The sequence below is a fragment of the Hippopotamus amphibius genome, chromosome 3 (assembly GCF_030028045.1).
Source record: "Hippopotamus amphibius kiboko isolate mHipAmp2 chromosome 3, mHipAmp2.hap2, whole genome shotgun sequence".
Taxonomy (NCBI): domain Eukaryota; kingdom Metazoa; phylum Chordata; class Mammalia; order Artiodactyla; family Hippopotamidae; genus Hippopotamus; species Hippopotamus amphibius.
The window spans coordinates 124,911,991-124,938,547 of NC_080188.1; the positions used below are offsets into that span (position 1 = coordinate 124,911,991).

Genomic DNA, 26,557 nt, shown 5'->3' on the forward strand with positions numbered 1-26,557 from the left:
CAGCCTCTCTTCTCTCCTCCACCTTTGAGCTCCCAGATCTGGCTCCTTAATTTCAGCCTCAACAGCTTCTTGGTGAGCAAGGCGCTGAGCCACGTACCTCCACTGTCTTATCTGGTCCTCCCAGCCCAGCTGTGCTATTATTTTTCTTGCTTTAGCAAAGAAGAAATTGAGGCACAGAGAGGGTGAGAGACTTGCCCAAGGTCACACAGCAGGACTGCTCTACTTCCTCTAGGACCATGAAAGGACCTGTCTCTCCATTCCCATCCCCAGCCTCCCTCCCACCCTGGCTGTCTGTCTACTGTTTGCCCTCCTCACCTAAACGCTTCAGAAAGGTGTTGTTTCTACGGCTGCTGTTTCTTCACTGCTGGCCCCTGCCGCCTGGTTCCTGTCCCCTCCCCACATCTACACATCCCCCTCCCAACAGAGGGACTGCTTTGGGGACCTTTGGTTGCTGAGCGGTCTGGGACCACTCCTCTTGCAAGACTATTCAGTTGCACCCACAGGCTGACCACTGTCTCCATGCGATCCAGCAAGGCCACCTTGGAGACCTGCTCTCCCCATCCTCCTGCCTCCCTGAACTCTTCTGCCACCTTCCTGAGCTCCTCAGATGCTGCTGTCTGGGGGGCCCAGTCTGCCCTGTCTCTGTTCCAGCACTGACGCTCCGCCCTGGTGCAGGCACTTCCCCCACCACCCCTGCTTGGAAGCCCACCCCAGCCTCCTGCCATCAGGGTGGCCTCCACAGCCCTGCACTCAGCCTTCAGGAACATCAGCTCAGACTCAGCCCCTTCCTAGCAAGTCCAGAGCCAGGAGGGCACTGGGAGAGGGCTGGGGCTGGAGCCGGGCCCTCCTCAGAGCCGGTGGGAGGCGAAGCAGGCAGGCTCCCATGGGGGCCATTTGCCAAGGCGCTTAGGCTATGTTGGCCGCTATTTAGGGTGCTGTAATATTCATGAAAGGAAGATTAGATATTTAAATTTATTCAGCAATAAATGTATCTCAGTGGGGGAGCATTCCTCATGCTAAACAAACAAGCAAGCAGGGGCTAATTAATTATTTACAGGAACACAAGGAGGCCTGTGGCCTGGGGGAGAGGAGGGCAGCTGTGCCCCTGACGGAGGGCAGGAGACCCTGGCCGGCCCTGGGCCAGCCCCTCCATCTCCTGGCCTCCCCCATTCCCCTTCCCGTCCTGTGGGTCTGGCCCCCTGCTCTTCCCCTCTGGGGATTTCTCTTCCCAGAAATCCTGCCCACAAGCTTGCTAGTAGCTCTGGGCCAGTCGCTTAACCTCTCTGAGCCTCAGAACTGGCCTCAGAAAGTTTGTGGGGAGGACTGAGGTTTGCTGAGAGGTGGCCGGGGGGTGGGAGACTAGAGGCCAGAATGATTAAGCAACTTGTCTGAATCTCAGAGTTACAGGAGAGTAGATGCTCAGAGCGGCTTCCCCAGACCCTGGCTCACGGGATCAGGGACAAAGGCTCATGAAGGCAAAGCCCCTCTCAGCCGGGTGGGGGTTGTAAGCCTTGCCTGGGCAGCCCTCAGCCCTTCCCTGCCCTTCCTGGGCTCCTGCGGGCCGTCAGGACAGGGGAGGGAGAGGACAGGCCTGGTGCCCTCCCAGGGTGCCGAGTCTCAGAGACTCTGAAATGAGCTCACTGGGGCTGCGTGGGGCATGGCTCCTGGTGGCAGGGCAGACCCGGCCCTGTGAGACCCAAGACCCCCACCCCCCGGCTCTCCCACCCATTCTGCAGGATCACTTCACTTCTCTGTGCCTCAGTTTCATCAGTACAAGGTCAGTAACAGCACCTCCCTCTGCGTTTGGTGTGAGCATTCAGTGCAAGACGGTACCAAAGGGCCCTGCATGTTATCACGTCACCCCATTTTACAGATGGGGAGACTGAGGCCCAGCCACAGACTCCGTAGGCAGAAGACTCCCCTGTCCCTCACGTTTTCAGGCCGCCTTTGCCCAAGGGATGGGACACACTGCCAGGTGGAGATGTTACCCAGAGAGCCCTGGAAGAGAGAGGGCTGGGGAGCCCGAGGGGCCAGGGGAGGGGTGCACCTCTCGAGCCTGGGAAGGCACCTGGGTCTGGGCCCTCAGGACCACTCCCCGCTTACACATCTCACCCCGCAGGCCCCAGGGGTCTGGCACCTGGCCTGAGGGCCCTTCTACTCCAACCACGTTGGTGTAGCTGCAGCTGCCGCCCATCCCAGCCACCTGCACAAACGCCAATCGCCAGGGCTGGAAAGGGCCAGAAGCCTGAGCTGCTGCACCCCAGGCCCCGAACCTGCAGGGAGCAGGCCCAGCCACAAAGCCTGGCCAAAGTGACCCAGCCCAGGGGCCTCGGGGCCCCTCCTCTCGGGCCCTCCCTACCCTCTTCATCACTGGCCTCCATTTTCCTCCCAGGCTCAGGGTGAGACTTGGGAACCTCAGCCCCACGTGATACCCCATTGCCAGAACTGTCTCGGCTTCTGCCCACACCCTCCTGGTCACTCATTCAATCAACAAACTTGTGCCAGCCCCGGCTTTGTGCTAGGCTTGGGCTCAGCCCACTAGGGGGGGTCCAGAGCCCACCCTCACCAGGCCCCACCCTCGAGGTGCCAAGGCGGGTGGGTGCCCCAGGGAGAAGATGGATGGACGACAGCTCTGCGATGTGCTCTGAAATTCATTATGGGGTGAGATCAGCTCCTTAAATGGGGATTTGAAAACATTAGGGCTTCATTATGTACACAGCGGCCGCGCCTCATTCATCATGCAAAAATCACTCCCGTTATTAAAAATCCCTGTGGCGGCTGCAGGCAGGGGCTTGGTGGCATCTTGCCCGCTGGGGGCAGGGCACGGGCCCCACAGGCTGACTCTGGAGGCCCCGCCATTCTCTCTCCCACCCAGGGAGGAATGGCTGAGGGGTGGCAGTGGGGAATGTGGTTCAGCTTAAGGGACTTGGTGCCTCAGTTTCCTCATCTGCAAAATGGAGATGCTGAAGGTACCTGTGTCCCATAGTGCTGTGATGAGGGTACGTGAGATTCTGCAGGGAGAGCTCAGCGAGGCCCTGACATCCCCGCAGCTGTTAGCACCTCCATCTTCCTCCTCAACTGGGGCCTTTACTTGGGGAGACTGTGTCACTCTCCTGCTCGTAAAACCTCTCATGGTCCCCGAGAGTCCACGAAATAAGATCATCAACTCTGAGCAAGGCTGGGGCTCCCTCTGGCCTCCACCTTAGACGACATCCGGCCTCTGTGTGCCTCTCCTGTCTCCTCCCCTGCTTGACACAGGCATTGGACAGTGGGGAGGTGGGCCCGCCAGGCTCCAGGCCCTGTGCGAGGGAGGCGAAACATGACTTTAATAACACCATGGAGAAATAGCAGAAGAAAACAGAGTCCAGGACTTCCCTAGTGGCGCAGTGATTAAGAATCCACCTGCCAATGCAGGGGACACAGGTTCAATCCCTGGTCTGGGAAGATTCCACGTGCCTCAGAGCAACTAAGCCCATGCGCCACAACTACTGAGCCGGTGTGCCACAGCTACTGAAGCCTGTGCACCCTAGGGCCTGCATCCCACAACTACTGAGCCCTTGTGCTGCAACTACTGAAGCCCATGTGCCTAGAGCCTGTGCTCCACAACAAGAGAAGCCACCGCACTGAGAAGCCCATGCACCACAACGAAGAGTAGCCCCCACTCACTGCAACTAGAGAAAGCCTGCGAGCAGCAACGAAGACCCAACACAGCCAAAAAAAAAAAAAAGAAGAAGAAAAGAAAACAGTTCACTTTCAGGGTCGGGAAGGCACCTCCTGGGAGGTGGCATCTGAGCAGAGCCCTGAGTGACAGGAAGAAAGTCTTTGGGGAGGAGGGGTCCAGGCAGAGAGCTCAGAAGGGCACCAGGGGGAGAGGTAGGAGGGGAGGGCTGCCTCTGCAGGGACCATTGTCCCAGTGGGAAGGTTCCAGCAGGGGAGGGGTGTGGTCTGAGATGGCCTCTGGGGCCCTTTGCTGTGCCCTCATCCAGGAATGCCCTTCCCCCCTGTTCACAGCACAGCCCCCTGCTCCAGACAACTTCTGGCCACACCTTCCCCATACACCCACCTGCCCCAGCCTGGCACAGAGCCGTGCTCAGGATTGGCTGGCCGGCTGCACACAGCCTGGCCTGGAGAGGGCCACGGGGGTCACTGCCCACTGTGCCAGGCCCCAGCCGACGAGAGCAGAGCCGGGAGGCCATCACGAATTAGCGGCGCTGGGTGACGGGAGAGAGTGCTGGGTGGGGGTGCGCGGGATGGCGAGGGAGCCGGCGGAAGCGGAGGCCTGAATCCCGAGAGGCCTCACGAATCCTCCTGGGCCTGACCATCCATGAACAAAGGAGGGCAAGCGCGTGAGCAGGGGAGAGCGAGAGACGGAGAGAGTGCACGTGTCAGAGCGAGCGCATGTGAAGGAGAGAGACGGGGAGATGAAGGGAGAGCAGCACAGCAGGAGGCAGACCAAGTGGGGGCGAGGGAGACTCAGACAGAGACAGAGAAAGTGAGAGAAACTCAGAGACAGAGAGGAAAGCGGGTGCCCCCCCGCCTCCCGGAGTCACGGGTGCCTGTGTGGAGAGAGGAGAGGGTGGGCCCCTGGCGGCAACTTCTGCCCGTGCCACATGCCACCATGTGGGTGGAGGAGGGATGCACACGGATACCTGGGCTGGGGGATGTGCCCCTGGGCATGGCCGGTCCACCAACAGGTCCCCACTGAACACCTAGTGTTTGCTGGGAGGTGAACAGACAGACGCCCTGTGCGTGCCTCTTAGTGGGGGAGTCTGATGGGGAGGAGTTGGTACTTGATCACACAAACAAGAGTCTGATTTTCAAGGGCGACAGAATACTGGCCCAAGAGGGGCAGTGTCTGTTGTGTCCCAGAACAGAGGACAGCGCCAGGAACGTGGCAGGCCCCTCAGTAAATAGAGGAGCAGTGTGTGTGTGTGTGTGTGTGTGTGTGTGTGTGTGTGGAGGGGCTGCCGGTTGGAGGGGCTGCCCTGACATGGAGATAACTAGGTGGGAAGGTGTGGTGGGGGGAGGGCAGAGGACCCCTCGGGCACTGGAGCAGCATGTGCAAAGGCCCTGTGCCAAGGGAGGGCTATGCTGGGAGCCAAGCCACCCTGGGACCCTGCTGTGAGATGCCTGGGACCCTGCAGTGCAAGGGAGACACACGGACTTGCAGTGTGTGCATAGGGAGCAGGGCTGTGAAGAGCCGATGGGCAGGAGGGCAGGGTGGCTGTGCCCTCACAGGCCTGCAGGTTTGGGGGGGCCCGCTGACCTCCGGAAGGGAGGGTCTTTGGCTGTGGCTATATGTGGACGGGGCTCCATCCTCCCCGCCCCTGCCAGGGATCTGCCTGACCCCAGCCGCCCATCCCTCGGGCCGGCCCTTGGGGCACTGGCCAGGCTGGAGTGGAGATGGTCGCTGCAAGCAGAGGAAGGCGGCCCTGAATTAATCTGTCACTAAAGCTTGGCCGTGGCAGGCGCAGTCATGATTTAGATGAATAATTGAAACGCTCCGATACATTTATTATCCCTTTAGTGCAAAAGTGGCAGAGAAAGACGAGGGGTAATTGAAAAAGAGCGCACAAATCTCCACGAGAAACCCAGCTCCTTATCGCCGAGTAAACATTTCAGTCCTAATAAACAGGAGAGACACGCGTCAGGGCCCTGTCGATTCTCATCCTGATTTAGGGCCCGCCTCCCTTCTTACCATACAATAGGAGAGCGTTTTTTAAAAAAAAATTATTTTTATCAAGCCAGGAAAAGGCTCTCGAGGAAGGAGGTGGGAGCAGGAGTGGGCCTGGCAGTCCCCAGGCCTGATGGTTTGGCTGGGAGGCTGGGTGGCTGTCCCAGCCCTGTCAGCTCTCTACTGCAGACACTGGGCCCTCTACCTGGTGGGCCTCTCCATCCCTCTGGACCTGACGAACTCCTATGCAGCCTTCGGGGCCCAAGTCAAATGCCCCCTCTGTTGGGAAGACTTTTGCCAAAATGGGTTTCTTTGAAGGCAGAGTCAAGTCCTGAGTCCCAGGGTTTGATACAGGTGTCCTCCTCTGCTCCACACACACACACACACACACTCAGAAAGAGCACTGGGAAGGAATGGGAGTAGGGGGCCTTCACTGTGTTGTCAGACCGCCTACCTTGGCCTCAGGGCCTGGTGGGCGCCCAACTCCAGTGAGGCAGGCCCAGGGGGCCCGGATCCTTTGGGTTAAGTCCTTTTGGCCCCAGTGGCCCCTGGGGGCTACCACTGAGGTTTGGGGTGCCAGCAAACTCCCTCCGCTGCATCCTTGCTGTAAACACGGTGGGTTCACTGCACCAAAGCGCTGCAGGCCAACCTCGGCCCCTTTTTTAAGAGCTCCTTTCTGAGCTGATAGCTGCCCTCCCCAGCAGGACCGGATGAGAACCGCAGGTTAGGGCTGTGAGTCCCCAGCTCCTAGGGTAGCACCCGGCACACGGGGTGCAACTAACCACCCCAGAAAGGCTGATCTAGGGCCTTGGAATCCCCTGAACCCTGTTCCTGGGGAGAGTATGTTCTAGCGGGGAGAAAAGCAATAACAACAAACATAAAACACAAGCATGTTGAAAGGGGGTCCGTGCTCTGGGCACAGGACCAGGGCAGGGGACAGGACCAGCGTGGTGGGCTGGGCTGGCTGCGGGAGTTTTCAACAGAGTGTCTGGGGCAGGCTGAACAGGACCAATGCTTGTTAAATGTGTGGGTGGTAGATGGCTAGGTAAGTGGGTGGTGATGGGAGGTTGGGGGTGGGTAGAGGCTTGAACCCCTGCACGGTTGGACTTGGGAGAAGAGGGAAGGGGAAGACCAGGGTCTTTCTGGGCAGAATTAGATGGGGATCCAGGACCCCCAGTCCCAGGCTGCCCCTGCCTGTGCCCTCCCTCCTGGCAGCTTGGGGGTGGGGGTGAGGCACGGTTAAGACTGGATGGACCAGGGGGTGGTGGAGGGCACAGGTGGCAGATGTGAGAGCAGAGGACATCCTGGGGGTCTGGGGCCTGTTTGCATTCCCACCCCAGGCGGGTGCCAGGTCCCTACCAGCCCCCGCCTCCTCCCACCCCTGTCCCCTCCCCGCCACCTCCGCCTTGTTCCAATCACATTAGCAGAGTGACAGCCTCAGCGAGCACTGGCGGCTTCATAAATCTTGGCCAGCGTTAAAAGGCTGGACTCCGGGCCCACTTCCTCCTGGGTCCTGGCCCACCCCATCCATCTCTGCATCAGTCAGGCTGTGCCTGGGGCCTGCTCCAGCCTCCTCTCACCCTCAGTGCTGCAGGAAGGGGAGCTAGAGGGACCCCACTGGGCCTCCCCCCTCGTCTGGCCAGAGCAGCTGCCCTTTGACCTCCCAGAGTGAGGTCACCAGGTCATCTGTGAGCCACTCCCTGCCCTGCCTGAAACCTCAGTGGCTCCCACTGCCCTCGTCAGCAAGTCCTTTGCTAGACATGTAAGGCCATCCCTGCCTTTGCCTGTAGTTCATTCATTCATTCGTCAACCATTTATTGAGCACCGACTGTGTGCACCAGACACAGTTCTAAGTGTTGGAGATATTGTCGTGCCCTCTGGAGCTATTGTTCTCAGCGGGGAGACAGACAACAAACCATGAACATAATAACATGATAAACAAGTAAATTATACAGCACGTTAGGAGAGAGATGCTCGGAGGGGAATAAAAACTAGAGCAGCGTGAGGGGCCCGGGGAGGTAGGGCAGGGGCAGGGGCAGGCAGCTACAATTGCGAGGGGTCAGAGTGGGCCTCACCGAGGAGATGGCACGCAAGTAAACACTTGTAAGAGGAGAAGGGAGCAGCCACATGGCTATCTGCCGGAAGAGCGTTTGGGGCAGAAGGTAGGGCCCGTGCAAAGGCCCTGAGGCAGGAGTGGGCCAGGTCTGTTCCAGTAACTGCAGGGAGGCCGGTGTGGCTGGCACAGAGTGGGGAGGGCCAGGCAGTGTGGTGGGGACTCTGCCAGGTGGCTGGAGACCTTGTGGGCCACGGGAAGGAGGTGAGGTGAGAGCCCTGGCAGAGTTTTGAGCAGAAGAGGGGTCATGACCCGACCTAGGATTTACAAGTCCCATACCTTTTTGTGATCCTTTGTCTTCCCAGCTGAATGGCTAAAAATCCAGCTCGTCATGTGGTCTCTGAGGCCCCTGGGTCCTGTCCCATCTCCCCTCCTCCTGGCTGGACTCTGACCACTCCAGTCTTCGGAGTCTCCCCGAATGTCCCACACTTTCCCTCACTCCAGGCTTCACCTGTGCTGTTCCCTCTGCCCAGCACACCCTTCCTACTGCTCTTCACCAGCCTTCTCCTACCCATCCCTTGGGTCCCAGTGCAGGCAACACCTCCTCCAGGAGCCTCCCTGGTTCCCAAGCCTGGACAGGTGCTCCTCATTGAGCCCTACCACCCTCCTTATTGCACAGACCACCCTGCCATGGTGGTGCTCCCATCTGGACTGTGAGCTCAAGGAGGCAGGGAGCAGGCTCCTCTGGTCTGTCCAGGCACCTGGCTCAGAAGGGGTCCTAGATGGGCCTGTCTGTGGACCCCCAGTCCCCAGGGAAGCCCCCTCATTCTGTGAGGCCTCCAGCGTAGCTGTGACCTCCACAGGGACAGCTGGAGGAGAAGCAGGGGAGGGAGGGAAAGAAAACATCTCTAACCACAAACAGACCCCCCCACCCCCCCCCATCCTGCATCCTGGCCGGTCACCGACAGCTCTTAACGCTGCTCTTATTTATTCCTGACCTTCTATGCCCCTTTTATTTTTCCCCCTTTTAAAACCTGGCCTGGACCCCGCCACCACTGCCATAAACACGGCCCCTGGGATTTATCCGACGGCGCATTAACCCCTGCCCCTTGGCTTACCAATCATGCCGCTGCCTGCAGACGCAGCGGGCAGCCCCGCCAGCTGGGGGGCCGAGGGGCTGGGGCCGAGGGGCTGGGGTGGCCAGTCTGGGCAGGGCTGGCCAGGCACCGGGGGCATAGGGACGGTCCCCCTTGCCCCTCCCCGCCGGCACCTGCTGACCTTGCCCTGCGTCCCTGGGGGCCAGGCCCACCCTGACCTCCAACCCCCTGCCGACTTGGCCCCGCCGAAACCCCTGCTTCAGGGTGGTCCTTGACAGCAGTGAACACAGACGCATTCTTGTGGGCAGAGCTCTCCCTGATTTGACCAGACCTTGTCTTGGCTGCAGAGCCACCGTGCGAGGCTGCAGAGCAGAGCAAAGATGCTAATTTTGCCCTCACAGGTGGGGAAACTGAGGCCAAAGGCGCACAGGGTTGGCCGAGGGCCCGTGTGCGTCAGGAGCAGGGCTGGGCTTTCCCCACCACACCCGTGCATGCCCTCCACCCCGCCACCTCACCCAATGACCCAGGCCCAGGCCCAGGCCTGTGAAACCTCTGGAGGCCCTCCAGCCCCCAGTTACAGACCAGGAGGCCTCCTCTGTTCGGAGGGTGGGGACCTGCCCCATTCGCCCAGCGGTGAAGGAACCGCCAGGCCTGCCATTCAGGTGTCCGGCTTCATCCACAGTGATGTCAGACCACGTGGGGCCGATGGGGCGGGAGGTGGTAAAGAGGGGCAGAGGTGGGGAAATGGGAGCTGCGCACCGTGGGGACGAGGGGGAAGGCTTCGGGGAAGGCGCGGGGCAGCCAGCTGGGCTTGGCGGCGAGGGGGCAGGGAGGATAGAAGCAGACCCCCGCCCACCCCCGCCCACCCCCAGGCCCCAGACTGCAGGAAGGGTCTACTCACCACCGCCACCTCCGAGCAGGGAGCTGTTGGCTGCAAGAGAGAGAGACAAAGGCGGTCAGTCGGGGAGAGGCTGGTGGGGGTGATAGGGAGCGGCCAGCCGGGCCCGAATGCCAGCCCAGGTCCCTGGGCACAGGGTCTCTGGAGCAGGGGCAGATAACCGGGAGGTGGAGGGGGCTGGGACTTCCTCTCCTGCTGAGGCTCCTGAGGGGCCAGGGGTTTGTAGGGTTGTGGGGTTGGGGGCACCAGGGTCCTGTCTGCTTACTGCGGAAGCAGCTGCATGTGGGGTCTAGAGTGGCAGACGACCCTCGGCCACGCGCCTCCTTCATTCACTCATTCTTCTTTTCTTCTTTAAGAGCTTTTATTGAGATACAATTCATTCACTCATTCTTTTTTTTTTCCTGGCTGCACGGTGCAGCACGCAGGAACTTAGTTCCCCAACCAGGGATCGAACCCGTGCCCCCTGCCCTGGGAGCACAGAGTCTTCACCACTGGACCACCAGGGACGTCCCTCACCCCTTCTTTCTGCCCACGGGGTCTCCCGAGCCCATGTGGGCCAGGCCTGGTGCGGAGATGCGGGGCTCACAGGTTGTGGGGGGTCACAGACCTGCAGCCACCCGGAACAAACTGCCTTGCCGCAGCCGTGGTAAGCGCTGCCCCGGGGATGAGTGTGTGGGGGTGAGACCCGTGAGCGAGGGCTGGGAGCCTCACGGGCCACAGCACCGGGGTGCGAGGTCAGGGCCCCACTCCGGGGAAGCCCAGGGAGGGCCCAGGGCACTGGGACTGGAACCAGACGGGAACAGATGGGTGACTTGAGCCGATTTGTTCCACGCCTCAGTTTCCCTGCGTGTAAAACGGGAGAACAGGCCACCTTACAGGCTGGGTGTGAAGGTCAAGGAATCAGCACCGGCCCCCGGCCCCCTCCCTTGACTGGAGCTGGACCGCCGGCTGCCATGGCTGCCCCGTCTGTCCCGCGCGTCCCGCCCGGCTGCCCTCTCCGGCCTCCCCACGGGGCTGACACGGTGGCAAAGTGAAGCTGGCAGCCCCTCGCGGGAATGTCCGGGCTGTGCAGGTCAGCGCCCCCTCCCAGCCCAGGCTCCAGCTTCTGGCCGCACAGCTGCCTCTGTGTGAAGCGCTGATGCTAATCAGAGCACGTGACGGGCGAGCCGGGGCAGGCGTGTTCCCAGGCCCAGGTGCTGCCCGGTGGGGGTGGGGGGGATGGATCGGCGGCCCCTCGGCCCCTCTGGCCCCAGGATTCCCGGCTCCCAGGCAGGGCCTTCGGCGTCGACACCGCTCTGGCGCCCCTCCCTACCTTCCCAGGTCCTGTTGCAGCCCCTCTGTAGGAGGGGGACATGGAACAGAGCCCGGGCCAGGAGCGGGGGCCATTTCCAGGCTGGCCAGGCCGTAAGCCCGGGGTGGCGTGGGGAAGCTGTGGGCTCTGCTACGTGGTGTCGGGTGGCTCCGAGTGGCTGGACTCTCAGAGCTGACAGCTCCTCGCTTGGGGAATAATTAATTCCACAGCCCCAAAACCCAGGGCTGCAAGTTGCCACGTTACTTGCAAGATTAATACAAGCAGCTAATTAAGATGGAGAGGGGAAGAGCGGCTGGGCGCTCCCAGAGCAGGGGTGGGGGGCCGCGGGGAAGGCGGGAGGAGGCGGGCTGAGCAGGCGGGCGAGGCAGCCAGAACCGGAGCCGAGGGAGAGTGGGAGAGCGGGAGATGGACCACAGCGGGACAGCCAGGCGGACGTGGCTGGGCCCTTAAAGGCTGGGGATGTGGCCTCTGCCCCAGGAACGCACACTGCCCGTGACCGAGTGAGGGCTGTTTGTCAGGCTCACACTGACCTCACTTACGATCATAACAAAGTCACATGGGTGGCACGGTTGCTCCCATTTTACAGATAAGAAAATCAAAGCTCAGAGGTTGAGCTGCACAGTAGCAGGATCGGAACTGGATCTGATTCCTAAGTGAAGCCACAAAGCAGGCTGACCTTGAGGCAGACCGCCCAGGCTCCCCCTGCCCCCCACCCTCCACTCCCCACCCCCCGCCGGGGCTGGGGCCTGTCTCCTGCACACACAGTCAGAGCACACAGCAGGCCCCTCAGATGCAGCCTTGACCCGCCCCCGCCCCCGCGGGCTGGCTGCAGAGAGGAGGGGTTGGATGTCTGGGCAGCTCCACCCTGGAGCCCCTGGGGGAAGCCCAGGCATCTCAGGTCAGAGTGGGTCCAGCTCCCAGCCTCCTCGGCCCTCAGGGCAGTCGTGGAGGTTGTCGGAAGCTGCCCTCCACGGCCCTTCCCCGCCTCCCCCCATCACCTCTCTCTTAATTAGCACCGGCTGCAAACCAGCTGGCTCCTGCCGGTGGAGGGCTCCGTGCCAAATGGATTGGCAGGGAGCCGCAAAGGGATGGGAGGGGAGGGGGCGCTGACCTGCCGTTCTGCAGGCCCCTTTGGAAGGAGATGCCAACATCTACCTGCCCTGCACCCCCAAACCCCACCACACGTGGCCCTGCCTGGGTGAGGGGACCTGGGTGAACTGGCCCGACGTCCACGAGGCCGAGAACATCCAGGGACTGAGGAGAGAGGTGAGCCTGGGGCAGGGGCTGAGCTGGGGGAAGGGGGGGCCAGGTAGCCAGGTGGCGTTGCCTGCCACAGGTGGGAGAGGGCGGGTGCGGCCCAGCACTGGGGGCTCAGACGCAAGCTGCGTGAAGGAGCCAGCCTGGCCCCCGGGTCAGCAGGTAACCCAGGATGCTGGTCCGCAGTGTCCCCTTCTCCTAGCCCACCACGCCTGGCAGTCCCGTGGATGGGGGCTCCGGGGGAAGGCTGGCCATCCAGTGGTCTAGACGCCCCTCTCCTGCTCCTCTTTCCCCTGGGCCCCTGTCTGGCCCTCTCCCCAGGGGCCTGGACACTGGGTCACATGGTGCCCCTATAGGGGGCACTCACAGCTGGGGGGATGTTCTGGAGGCTTGGGGGGAACACGGAAAATAGGACACAGAGCCAAAAATACCACAAGTGGTTCCCCAGCCTCCCACCCAAAGCGGGGCAGTTCCAGGCCTTCCTGCTCCTCAGCCAGGGCTGGCCCTTCCTGCCTCACCTCACCCGGACACTGGCCTTGAGTCCCCTGCTCCTCCCTTTTCTGCCACACCGCCGCCCCCATGCTCCCCTCAGTTTGGTTTGAGGCTCTAAATCTTAACTGGTCGTTAGCCTATTTTTCAGATGAGGAAACTGAGGCTCACGGTGTGACTGGTGAGTGGGGGTAAGGGAATTGAACCAGGGTGCCTGGTTGTCAGCGCCCATTTTCTTAATCCTTGCACATTCCCTCTGTCTGAAAGGGCCTCCTTGCTGAGGCGGGGTGATGGGCGAGTGAGATGTAGACGAGCACTGGACTTCAGGCCTAAGCCAAGGTCTGTAACCCAGCCCTGCCCTAAGGACCCAAACTTGCCCCAGCAAAGCAGGGTCATCAAGCTTGTGAGTGGCTGAGTGAGGGGGTCCAGGCCTGGCCCTGGGGTTTGCAGGGGGCTTAAGGCTTGTTCTGGCTTTGTGGGGGCCATCGGCTCCTGGGCCAGAGGGTGCACCCCCAAAGGGGGCTGTGATATGCCTGGTCCGACACCTGCCGTCCAAGTCTGCTTGTCGGCCCCCATGGCGGGGCGAGGTGGTCCAGCCCTGCCGCGGCCCCGCCCGCGGACGTGCCTGTGTCATGCTCTGCTGGACACGATTAACTGGCTCCAAGCCCCAGTGCTGGGCCTATGACCTTGGTGTGGAAATGAGGTCCACCCCAGTCACTGCCAAATCCTCTGTGCGCTGACAGCGGCCCACCAGGCCCAGGACTGGGGCGCGCTGGGGACCGCGCCCCCTGCCCCTCACACATTCTGCCAGCCCTTCCCCGCCCCCACACCACCCCTCATGCAGCCCAGACCCCGACCCCCAGTTCTCCCTCTGCCCACTCCACACCTTCTCAGGCCCGGGGCACCTGAGGGGCAGCCCCTGCCCCGACCCTCAGCCCCTGTTGTCCTGAGGGTGGGGGGGTCGCTCCCCAGTTTGTGCCCCAGCTCCCAGCCCAGTTCAGGGGCTGGCGTGTGGCCGCCGCCTGATGAAAGGGAGGGGACCAGACCCGGAGAGCTTGGCCACTCTCGCTGCAGGGGGCCCAGTGGCCCCTCTGTTACTCTGTGCAGAAAACATTTTAATTGGGTGCCAACTGTGTGCCAGGGGCCACCAGGGGTACCCAGGTTGGGTTGGGGGAGCATGTAAATGTCCGGGTACCAGAGCTGGAGCAGCCTGGAGACTCGGGGCTTCACAGAGGAGGTGGCGGTACAGCTTGGAGGGAAGGAAGGACATGCCCGGAAATGAGTCTGAGTGTTTCCCTGGTTGGATGGGCAGCCACGGGGGTGCCTATGCTGGGGAAGGATGAGGTCGGCTTCACCTGACTCTCCACAGGCCCAGAGAGGATCAAAGGGGCCAGAATGTGCTTGACCAGGATAGCAGTGGAACAGGGGTGGGGAGACGGGGGGAGGCTGGGGCCTTTGGGGGCACAGAGACACCTCTTCCTCTTTTTTTTTTTTTGGCCACCACCCCCTCATCCCGTGCAGCATGCGGGATCTTAATTCTGAGACCGGGAATTGAACCCAGGCCTTTGGCAGTGAGAGCATGACGTCTCAACCCCTGGAGCGCCAGGGAAGTCCCTCCTCTTCCTCTTCTGGTTGCTCCCTGCTGCCCACCCCCTCCTGCCCTGCCAGGCAGCACCTCACTTTGACAGCCCAGGAGAGGAGTAGTAGGCGTGTGCCTGGGGCCCGTAATACTCTTAGGGACCATGAAAACATAATTTCTTTTAAAATCAGACGAAGAAATGAACTTTTAGGTTGAAAAAAAGTTATAGGTAATGTTAAATACAAATAAAATACATTCTGCATACAATATATGATGTTAATAAATTTGTCTTTATGCCGACAAAGGCATACAACCAACTTTTAATATGTTGATAGAGGAAGGGCCCACAGTGGCAGAAGGGCCTGGGCCAGGTAAGCTCTATACTCGCATGGGCTCAATTAACCCTGACCCTGTGTGGAAGACACTCTTACTAACCTATTTTACAGATGAGAGAGCTGACCTGTGGAGAAAGATCTTCTCACTATGCACATTTGAGCATCTCCTATGTTACCCCCAGCTTCCTGGTTAAAGTCCAAATGTCCCCTTTGGCTCTCAGGATAAAGAACCGGCTGCTCCCACACCCCAGGCCCATGACCCTGCTGACTCATCACCTTATCTCTGTCCCCTCTGCCCCCCTCATCTATCCCTCAGCCACACTCCAGGCCCTCAACCTTGCACCATTTCCTCTGGCCCCAGGGCCTTTGCATGGGTTGGTCCCTCTGCCTGGAGGAGACCCTCACCATCCCCCGCCCTGACAGCCAGGGGTGTGTGGAGCTGGTCTCTGGCTACACCCTCCCGTGGGCCAGGAATCACTGCCTCCAGCATCCTCACCTCCCAGATTAGCACCTGTGTTGCTACCCTACCCCCCAGCCCCGTGTGTCTCGCCCACAGTGTGTCCCCAGCACCCAGCACAGAGCCCAGCGCACAGCAGGCACCCCTAACAATTTACGGAATGAACCTGACAGGCAATGATTGAACCCAGAGTCACTCCGCCAGGCAGCACGGGGTCCCCTGGCTCTGAAGGCCAGGCTCACATCCACTGGGCCTTGCAGAATAGCCCACCCGGGGGGGACCTAGGTGGCAGGATCTGGGGTGGGACCATGCAGGCGACAGGGCTGGTTCAAGGGCAGAGGCAGAGGCGGTGTAGGAGTTGCCTAGGCTTTTCCCTGATGGGGACTAAATCCTCCAGCCTGGGTCGGGGAGTGCTGAGGGGGGGGGCCCCGTGTGGGCCGCCACAGAGGAGACCCGGTGACCCGAGGAAAGCGCTGAGCATGTTACTGGGCCGGGGGAAGCCAGGTGAGCGGGCACAGCGGTGACTTTGCGGCAGGCGCAGCCCCTGTGGGTGTTTCCGGAGGCCAAGGCTACCCTGGTTCTGGCCTCCAGGGCCTGAGAGGCTTCTGGCCAGGCTGGGGGGGAGGGCTGCCCCCCCAAACCCACCCAGCCCCCGTGCCTGGCCATCTTTCCTCCACCCTTCCCTGCAAGGCCAGCTCTCAATCGTCTGACAAAGGCACATCAGCGCCTATACGTGCCGGGCGCTGGGACACAGACGGACAGGGCCGGCTGGCACAGAGCCCATCATCCAGCAGGGAGACAATGGAGAAGCAACAAAATAAACTTGAACAGGAATTACCATTAGCGGCAGAGGTTGTGAAGGGGATAGAAGGGAGGAGAGAGTGGCGACGGGTGGGTAGGGGCTCATCTAGAAGGAGTAGAGGAGCTGCTGAAAAGGGAGCCGCTTGTGGGGAGCACAGGCCAGGTAGGGGCTGGCCTGTGCAAAGGCCCCGAGGCAGGAGCTGGCCTGGTGGGAGAGACTTCAGAGGCACAGTCATTCTGAAGCAGAGTGAATCGAGGAGAGACGTAGGAAAGGAGGTCAGGGGACAATGGGGCAGAAGGGAGACCTGGAGGCTACTGCACTTTCCAGGTGACCCCTTCACACACCTCCTCCTTGGTGAGCCCCCCGTGCCTGTGCATCCCCGAGCAGCCCCTACCATTCCACCGCACCTGCCCCATTCCTGGCCTGCCTCCCCATGGCCGAGCCCCCACGGCTGCCCCCCGCGCCCTGGAGTCTAGCACAGCACCTGGTACCTAAGAGGTGACGACTGACTGACCGCCCGCCTGATGGAATGGAATGGCGGCCCCGGCTCCACGGGGGGTTTGGGGGGGTAGAGGTCTGTGTTCCCAGGAAATCCACACCGTTGCCTCCCCGAGTTCCCGCAGGCCTGCGGTGGGTGTCCACATTACTTGAGGGTAAGCCGCTTAAAACATGTTTTAGATTAGAAACGCCCCACAGATGGAATAAAATGTGAAATGTGCTGAATTTTTGAAGATAAAACAAGAGACTTCAAAGGCATCTCAAGCTGCGCGAGCAGTTGCTGTGTTTGACAAGCTCTGTCCCCCAGGCCAAGGTCACTGTCCTGTGAGGTGGTGCTGCCTGGTGGAAAGTGAGAGGCTTACTGGACATTCCCCAGCCTTGGGGGGCCCTCACGGGGGGCAAGGGCCTCACACTTAGCGGCACCAGGCTTTCACACAGACCTTTGCTGATAATCCTTTTTTTTTTTTTTTTTTTTTTTAGCCACACCGCACAGCATGTGGGATCTCAGTTTCCTGACCGGGGATCAAACCCGGGCCCCCTGCATTGGGATAGCAGAGTCTTAACCATTGGACTGCCAGGGACGTCCCTGCTGATCATCTTAACATGTGTATACATGTACACACACACTCCTTCCCACCCTGTTTACAGATGGGGAAACTGAGGCCCAGAGAGGCAAGTGCCTTGCCCAAGGCCACAGCCCTTATCAGGGGAGCCAACGTCCTTGTGCTTTGCACAGCCTTGTCCTGTAACCCCCAGCTGTGACCTTGGGCCAGTTGCTCCACTCCCTGGGGCCTTGATTTCCTCATCTATGGGGTGGGGAGGTCAGTTAAGTGAGGGCCTTTAGGGCATTGGTGATAAAGTTTAAAATGCCTCTAAAACTGTTACAGCATCATAGAGCTTCATGGTGGCACTGGGTATAGGAGTGGGGTCCCCAGTTCTCCCCAATCAGCAGGGGAGAAGGGTGAGATCAGCCTGCTGACAGGCTGCGTTTATAATGACAACAATGATACTGACAGCAGCTTCCGCTCATCAAGGTTTGTTCACCAGCCTCCTAGGAAGAGCCATGGGGACCTCACTGGATACACAGTTCCATTTTACAGATGGGGAAACTGAGGCTAGGATAAGTGCTTGGCCGGAGGCAACACAGTGAGGGTCGTGGAGATAGAATTTCAATCCCATTGGTCTGACTCTGAATCCTGGACCACTCAGCATCCTGCTTAGCCAGATTTGGCTTGTTTGCCTCCAGGACAAAGCTCCTCACTCCATCTTCTCTGAGCAGAGCCCTGAGATTCCCCAAATCTTTTGGGAGGTGTACCCAGTGAGGCCCCTCTTCTAGAGTCTCCCCCTCAGCCTCCTCCTTCCCACTGGCCCTGTGTCAGGCCCCCCTTCCTCTGCTCTCCTGAACCTCAGATGGGCCTCCCTCACTCCTGCCCGTTCACCCACGTCCATTCCGGCTCTGCAGTCCCCTCCCTGGTCTACCCCGGGCATCCCACCCCCCTGCCTCTTCCTACAAAAGCTGCCCCAGCCAGCCATTTAAGCTCAAAGCAGGTGACCTGGCTGTGGTTCCTGCTGGCCTAGGCCCCTCCTTCCTCCCCTCCTGCCTGGGTTCCTTGGGCTCTGCCCCTGGAGACCCAAGCTCCCAGCCGGTGGCCCCCAAGCTGAACCCCAAACTCTTGGATCCCACCCTCTCTCAACACCCACTCTCCAAGCCCCTCCAGATACCTTTCACTTGTTGGCATTTTGTTTTGCAAGAAATTCATGTTCATTGCCCGAAACTGGAAAACATACACAAAAAGCAAAAGAAAAGTGAGGCACACCGATTCAGCTAGCCCCTGTTCACATCTTCCTGGAGGAACTTTTAGACTTTAAACAAAACCAAAAAATAGTTAATAACACATTTATAGAGCAAATTCTTTGTGCCAGGCATTAGGCCAAGTATTTCCAGTGGATTCTTTCATTTTACCCTTCCCTCCCTAGAGAGCCTAATGACACGGTACTATTATTTTTCTCACTTTACAGATGAGGAAATAGAGGCTCCGAGATGTGGCGTGACTTTGCTCAAGGGAGCCAGGCTTTGAATCAGGCAGTCTGATTTCTGAGGGAGTGCTGAGTCTGCAGCGCGGTGGGACCCTAGCTGCTGCCTGGACCTCCCCTCCCCCAGGAGCCAGGGGTCCCAGCGCTCAGCATCCCACCATTAGCATAACCATGGGCATCTCTGAAACCCAATTACCAAGAGATGACTTGGGCCCCAGCCAGCCGGGCGGGCGGGCGCAGTCTCCAGCCATGCAGGAACGAGGAGCTGGGGCCCAAAGAAGCCCCGGCGTGTGGGAGAGTGGACAGTGAGGGGAATGTGTTCTGGGGAAGAGGCCTGGAGAGGCCGCTTGTCCACTGCTCCCAGGGCCGTGTGGGTGGGTCCTAAAGGCAGCCCTGACCCCCTGCTCAGCCCTAGCTGGAGAGGCGCTCTACCTCTCAGGAAGGGTCACAGGTTCCTCTGCCCCCAGGCTTGCTGGGTGATCTCAGGCAGCCCCTTGCCCTCTCTGAGCTTCAGTTTTCGTCTTCTCCCACATGGGCGGCTCCTCTGTCGGCCCTTACCCTCCTCTCCATCCTCTCCAGAAATCAGGGCTCCTTTTCTATTGATGAAAGCTGGCTCGTGCGTGCACACACACACACACACACACACACACACACACACACACACACACACACAGACGCGCGCGCGGCCCTGCCACCAACAGCCCAACAAATACAACATCATAGAAGAGCTGAAGCCCTCCCCTCCCCCACAGAGGAACTCAGCACCCTGAATTTAGCATATTTGGCATGTGTTTTCTTTAGAGGCTTTTTTTCTTGGTCTGCACCATACAGCACGTGGGATCTTAGTTCCCCAACCAGGGATTGAACCCATGGCCCCTGCAATGGAAGTGCAGAGAGCCATAGCCACTGGACCACCAGGGAAGTGCCTAGAGTTTTACTGTGTGTGTCCCTCCACAGGCTATTACCCAGGTCTTCGTGTCTTAGTTTTATACAAAGTGGAGCTCCTGGGATGGGCTGCTACCCTCCACGGCGAGGCTTGGGAGGCTTACCCCAACAGGCCCACGCTCCTCTTGTTGGTCTGCTTTCACTGCTGTGTAATATTCCAGTCTGGGACCATCCCACACTCCTCCATCCGTCCTCCCACTGACTACCAGTCAAGCGTGCCCAGTTTTGTCTCTTGCGAACCCAGCTGCAGTAGCATCTTACACACGGCCCGTGAGCCCACATGCTGGAGTTTGTTTCCTATACGCCTGGGAGCAGGACTGCTGGGCTGTGGTTTATACATATCTTCAGCTCTATTAGTTATTGCCAAATTGTTCTCCAAAGTGGTTGTTTAGACGATCGTTTTAAAATACAAATTAGATCATGTCACTTCCCTGCCTAAAACTCTCAAATCGCTTCCTATCACACTTAGAATAAAAATCCATATTCCCCTCCACAAAGGCGTGGCAGCCTCCCAGATTCCATTCTCCCCAGTTTCCTGGACCTCTACCTCTTCCTCCAACACGTCTGACTCTTTTATGCCCCAGGGCCTTTGCACATACTGCTCCCTCCGCCTGGCACACTCTTCTTCCATCTCTTTCCAAACTGGCACCTGCTCATCCTTCAGGTCTTCAGTGAAAATGTCACCTCCACTGAAAAAGGCCTCCCCTGAAGTGCCTCTCACCCTGTTCCTTTCATCACCCTGCTTATTTCCTTCAGAGCCCACGTCATCGTTCCGTAGTGATCTTATCCTCTCAGCATTTGCTGGTTTACCAGCAGCCTGTGGGAGGTGGCCTGCTCTGCTTTGGTCACTCCTGTGCCCTGGAGGCCAGCATGGCTGCCACTGAAGCTCTGCTCAGTGCCATTCATTCATTCAACAGATGGTGATTCAGCCCCATCTGGCTGAAATGTCCAGAGCGGGCTGAGGCTGAGTTGAGGACAGAGGGGCAGCCAGGCCCACAATGCTCTTAGCCTTCTCCCACGGCCGTGGGGAACCAAGGCAGGTGCTAGAGTGAGGGAGCGGCAGGGTCAGGCTTGCACTTTAGAAAGCAGCTCCTCAGAGCTGAGGGGGAGCAAATCGAAGGGAGCGGACCCGGAGGTAGGGGCTGGGGGGATGGTGGTGGCCGAGGATGGGTTGATGGAGTGCCAGGAGGAGAGGTGATGCTAAACCCACAGGGACCAATTAGAGGACCACAGGAGATAGGATTGGATCGCGCATAGGATTGACTTCCAAATGGGGCTCAAACCAGTCGATGGAAGGAGCAGCTTGCTGTGAGGAAACGGCGAGGCTCTGCGCCCCCTGCACCCTCCCCACAGCCCCCCCCCCGCCCCCGCCCCCTTCCACCACTGCAGGAAGCTGGGAGGGAGCTCTCCCCGTGATTTCCGAGAGGGCGCCAGAATTCTTTGACCCCGGCGAGATATCCTTAACCTAGTCCGGCCCTGCTCTGTATAGATGGGGAAACCGAGGCTCTAAAAGGAAAGGAACTAGAAGAAGACCACACAGCTGAATCCTCACCCTTATTTTTGCTTTTGGAACATGAGGCGTGGTACTGAGACCAAACAGACATTCCCTTCTTCCCGATAAAGACAGAGGAAAGGCGGCAAGCCCTTGCTGGGTAGGGAATTTAAGTTAGACACCAGGGAGGACTTCCTTAGAAACTCCGCCCACCTGACACAGCCTTGTCAGACCCCACGGCTAACAGTCCTGTGGCCGGCCACCTGGGACTCTCAGGACACACGGCTGGAGAGGCAGCCCATTCAAGGTCACTCAGCTGGGAAGAGGCGGTTTCATCTGGCTCTGAAACTAGTGCTCCTGGGTGGGAGGACCGGGGGTGGGGCTGAGGAGTCCCAGGTCCCTCCTGCCCCAGGCCCTGGGGTCCGGGAGCCCAGGGTGCTCCCTGCCCTGAGGGCCTCAGGGTGGCCTTCTTGCCCCCTCCCTGGTTGTGTCTTGTGGGACAAGATAGGACCTCGGCCTGGTTCTGGCCTGGCTGCCTCAGGTGCCCCTGGGCTGGGCACCCCTCCTCCCAGTCCTGCTGCCCTCCCAGCTGGAGCTCCACTCCTGGAGGGAGAAGGAGGAGGAGGAGGCGGCCGGGTGGCCGCCATTGGTATGCGAGGCCGCGCCTCCGCTCCTCCAAAGCCCAGCCTTTCTGCTCAGCTCTTTAAGGATCCCTTCTCGCAGAGGCAGCGTGGTGGTTGCCAGGCAACCCCATCCCCCCACCATCGCTGGCGCCCTCCCCCTCCTCCTCCACCCCTCCTCTGTGGCTCCTCCCAGCGCCCAGTCTGAGAGGTGTACTTAGCTCAGAACCCGCCAGGCCTGGCTGCACCTGTGCCGGGCAGGTGAGGGCCCTTGAGTGACCCCTCCCAACCCCAGCCCTGGACCCCAGATCTTCTCCACCAAGACTCGGGAGGGGGATTCCGGGCTCAGGACACCCTGTCTGCAGATTCCCATTGCTCCACCCCCATCTTCAGTGTCTTCAGCTGTGCTGAGGTGTTGGGGCCTGCTGGAGGGACAGAGAGGACCCAAGGGGAAGGGCCAGGGAACAGTCTGAGTCCCCAGGGAGGCGGCCTACTCAGGGCATCGGGCTGCAAGAGCCCCTGGGTGGTGGTGGACCCCCAAGGCAGTAAAGTCGGACTGGGCAGGGGTGAGAGAGGGAGGAGGTGAGGAGGAGAATGGGGTTCTGAGCCCCGAGAAGAAGGTCTGCAGGTGGTCAGGAGAGGCAGTGGTGAGGTGGAGGGGTAGTCAGGGGAGGCTGGGCTCCAGCAGAGGTCTCTGAGCCTCCAATCGCAAAACCCCGAATTTTCCACCCCGCCATCCTCCACCCTGCCCTCCCCTTCTCCCTCCTCAGGCAATCAGGGGGACGCTGCTCTCTGGCTCCCCAACATCTTGGGTATGTGCCTTCTCCTCTCCTCCCTCCAACTTCCTTCCTGATCAGGCCTGTACTTCTGGCCTCACCTCTGACCCCCCTTCCCACAACCCTCTGCCCACAAGCTGCTCCGCATCCAGCCCTCTGTGCTTGGCACAGGCTGGTCCTTCCACTTGGACTGTCCTTTAAGACACAATTCACGTCTCCCTTCGTGAACCTGACGTGGGATGTGTGTAACAGGTGAATGATAGCCAGAGTCAAGAGATGCTTACGTCACCATCAGAAGCGTTACTTCCACTGGGAATAATGGCCTAGGTAAGGGAGGGAGGGAGTGAGAGGCAGCCCTGGGTGCCTGGAGGAGATGGGGGTCGTGGTGGTGGTGGTGATGACACTTGTGGGGGGAAGAGGAGGTTCCCAAAGGAGAGGAGGGCCCATCAGAGACAAGCCTGGGGAGCAGCCTCAGTCCTGCTAGGGCCGGGGAGGGTGGGCTGGTGGGGAAGCCTTGCCCCTGGGGTGGCGTGGCCCTGCCTCTGCCCAGGCCCGGTTCTGACTCTCTCTGGTGTCTTTCTCCCCATCCACTCAGGGGCCTGGAGTGGTAGCTTTCAGTCCTGACCTCCATCCTTTGCCTCCCATCACCTCCCACCCATACACACACACCAGGGCCCCATCCTGCCATACTCCAGTAGCTGGAAGTGTGTCTGGCCTCCCTCTGAACCCCTGGAACCATCATCCTGGAGCATTTTTAGGAATCACGGTCGGCCTCGGGCAGCTTTGTCACCATTGCCTGCAGGGCTGTTTCAGCCTGGCGCTCAGCAACGCCTCATTGTTCTCTGCAGGTGCCCGGCACTGCAGCAGGTTCTGGGGACACGCAGGGACCACAAGAGGCCCAGGATGTGCCCTCAAGGGGCTCACAGTCTACTGGGAGAGACAGACACTAAGAAGACACACAACACGGAACACGGGCTCCATCGATTCTGAGTATCACCACGGCTTCACGTACGACTAAGGAAGAAAACACACTGCCGGCCACGCCCTGATTTTAGAGATGTGAAAGTTTGGTCCAGTAGATGAAAAACGGAGTCACACAAATGGCGCGGAGACACAGACTGAGCTAAGCATTACCAAGGAGACGCCGAGGGGGCAGAGAGAACAAGGTGACCCAATTGGGAAACATGGGTTCGGGGAGGCCTCTCAAAGGACAGGATGGTCAAGCCCTGGGCTGAGGGGTGCGTAGGAGCAGGCTCAGTCCAGAGAGGGGGCAGAGTGCAGGGAAGCAGGGCCAGCTGTGTGCCCGGCCTGGCCAGCGGCTTTCCAGGCCAGCTGCCCTGGCCACCACTCCCCACTGCTCCCAGCACCTATCCTCCGGAGTTTCTGGCTTTGTCCTACCTAACTTTGTTCCTGCTGCGCCCGCTCCCTGGAGCACCCTCTCTGGGACTTCCTCCTGGGCTGGGGCCTTGCTGTCCCTGAAATTCTGCCCTGGGGCCCACCCCTGCCTCTCCTGTACCCTGACCCCGTGCTCATGGGAAGAAGCCCCAACCCTCCGTGCTGTGCGTGATGGAAAGGTTTAGTGCACAGTGGTGGAAGGGAAAGTGTGGAGGCTTTAGGACTTGGATCAGAGAAGCTGCTGGGGCTTTCTGGTGAGAACTGGTGTGCCCAGCCAGGTGTGCCCAGCCAGCCTGCTCACAGGCCACATGCCTATGATTCATGGAAACACAGCAGGACGCACCTGGGTGTCACCAAGAGACCTGGGATGGCCAGGTATTCACTGACTGCGATTCTCCGCACCACCCCCCCCGCCCCCCCACCAATCAGGTGCCCCCAGATGCAAGGGACCCTGGGGATCTTGGGGGGCAGTGATCTCCAAGACCAAGAACCCACAGATGCGGCAGAAAGTCCTTGAAGAGGCTCTCTGGCTCCAGGTGAAGGGCTGGAGGTCTACCCCTCCCTGGAGATGATGTCCAAGCTAGGGCCTATGGGGCAGGCTGAACCTGACTCTTGGGCAGCTGGCTGAAGTCCAAGGTCATGCGCTCTGAACAGCAGCTCTTGGCCTTTTCAGTGGTGTTGACCCCTGACCCCTCCCTCAGGAGGCTTCATTCCTGGACGCCCAGCACCAAGCCTGGGGCCAAGGGGTCCCTGGTGATGCCCACGGAGCATCCAGGGGGACAGACCCCCCCCCTTCTCTGCCCCCAGCCCAGAATAGGCCCAAGCAGGGCCAAGGGCGGCTCAACCGTGACTGACAACAGTCTAACCATAGTGAGTTGTGTTTTCCCTGCACTTCACAGTATACAAAGCACTTTCTTCCTGGGACCTCATGAGACTGTCACAGCAGCCTTAGGAGGTCTGTGGTGGCTCCACTACGATAAGGAACCGGGAGGCTGGGACAGTACCTGGGGTCAGCAGTGGGTAAGTGATGAGGTGGTGGGCAGAACCCACATCCGAGGACCCCCGAGAGGGTAGGCAGGTGGTGGGGGAGGCCAGGGGGCTGCAGGCAGGACCAGCGTGACCTTGGCTGCCCAGCAGTAGGGTCCACTGCACCTGGATGCCAGACACGGCCTGGGTTACTACCGCCCTGGGGGCTGGGGAGCTAAGGCTTGGTGAGCCCATGGTTGAAGCCACGAATTGTGCCTGCATGATTTGTGCTGCCTTGTGCTGAGAGCATCTCTGTGAGCGCCTGGCTCGAAGACTCGCTCCATCCTCCTGGGCCAGGACCCCACCAACCCATGCCCTCAGGGAGCCCCACAGCACACAGGGGCTCACCAAGTGTTAGTTGAAAAAACGAGTGATCTTTCAGAATCTCATAGCCAATAGTGCCTCTGCCATACTTACCCTCCCTGGCACCCTACCCCTTCCAAGATAAAGGCCAGACTCTCCAGGCTTGTCCAAGGCCCTGTATACCCGGCCTGGCTGACATCAGTCACCTCATCTTCCACCATGGCCCCCCTTGACTCCTACCCCCCATCTCAAACCAAGAATTCCAGATCTCCAAACGCCAGGCTCTTTCATGTCACAGCCCCTGAGAACAAGTTGAAATGAGCTTCTAGTGCCCAGAATGTTCCTCCTGACCCTCCAAGACCAGCTCAAGAGCCATCTCCTCTGGGAAGCTGTCCTTGGATGTTGCAGTTGACTTGGCCCCTGTGTCCTGGGGTCACGTGGTATTGATGTCTGTTTCAGCAAGATCCTGCTAAGCCATGTGACTATTTAGGTGTTCACCCCCCCACCCCACCCCCACTCCTGGTCCCCGTTGGATTTCCAGCTTTGCCAGGGTGGGGTCTAGCAGACCCTGATTCCCTTTGGTCTTTGGTATGCAAAAAGCACCCGGCACAGTGGACCCCCATATTCCCTGAAATGTGTGCAGCCACCAGGTACATCAGCTTGATGGAATATCATGCAGCCATTAAAACCACTATGATGGGACTTCCGTGGTGGCGCAGAGGTTAAGAATCTGCCTGCCAATGCAGGGGACACAGGTTCAAGCTCTGGTCTGGGAAGATCCCACATACCCCGGAGCAACTAAGCCCGTGTGCCACAACTACTGAGCCTGCACTCTAGAGCCTGTGAGCCACAACTACTGAGACTGTGGGCTACAACTACTGAAGCCCAAGCACATAGAGCCCGTGCTTTGCAACAACAGAAGCCACCACAATGAGAAGCCTGCACACCACAATGAAGAGTAGCCCCCGCTCACTGCAACTAGAGAAAGCCCATGCACAACAAAGAAGACTCGACTCAGCCAAAAATAAATAAATAAATAAAATTTCTAAAGAAAAAAAACCCCACTATGATGAAGATATTTTGATATCTAAGCGCGACCTGTCAAATAGAACTATATCCATACCATCCACTCCACTTGGAGGCCCCAAGTGCCTGCTTTGTGCCAGCCCTGTGCTTGGCACAGGGGTGGCAGGGATGGAACAGGGTTCCTCCTTCAAGGGATTCAGTTTAGAAGAGGAGGAAGACACACGCATAATTTCTGAGCAACACGTTGAGTGTCACGATGGAGGGAAGACAGAGCCCCAGGGCCCCCAAGTCCATCTGGGGGTCTGGGGAGGCGGAACGGAAACCATAGCTCTGTAGAAATTACAGCCGACAGTGCATGGACAAGCCTGGAAGGGAGTGGAGGAATGGAGGCTGTTGACGCCACAGGGTGGTGGCGGTGTGGGTGATTTTTCTTTCCTTTATTGTTGGTATAATGCTGTTTGGACAATAAATAAAAATTGGGAGGAAAAA

The 26,557-nt window shown here is 59.4% G+C and overlaps 1 protein-coding gene across 2 annotated transcripts in view; it reads right to left on the reverse strand.

Annotated features, from left to right (window-relative positions):
• Window positions 1–26,557, reverse strand: part of MACROD1 (mono-ADP ribosylhydrolase 1) — a 148,475-nt gene that overhangs the window by 4,915 nt on the left and 117,003 nt on the right. For both annotated transcript variants that reach the window (XM_057726792.1, XM_057726793.1), the window contains exon 4: window positions 9,726–9,755. In XM_057726792.1, the coding sequence (XP_057582775.1) occupies window positions 9,726–9,755 (30 nt within the window). The remainder of the gene's footprint in view (window positions 1–9,725; window positions 9,756–26,557) is intronic.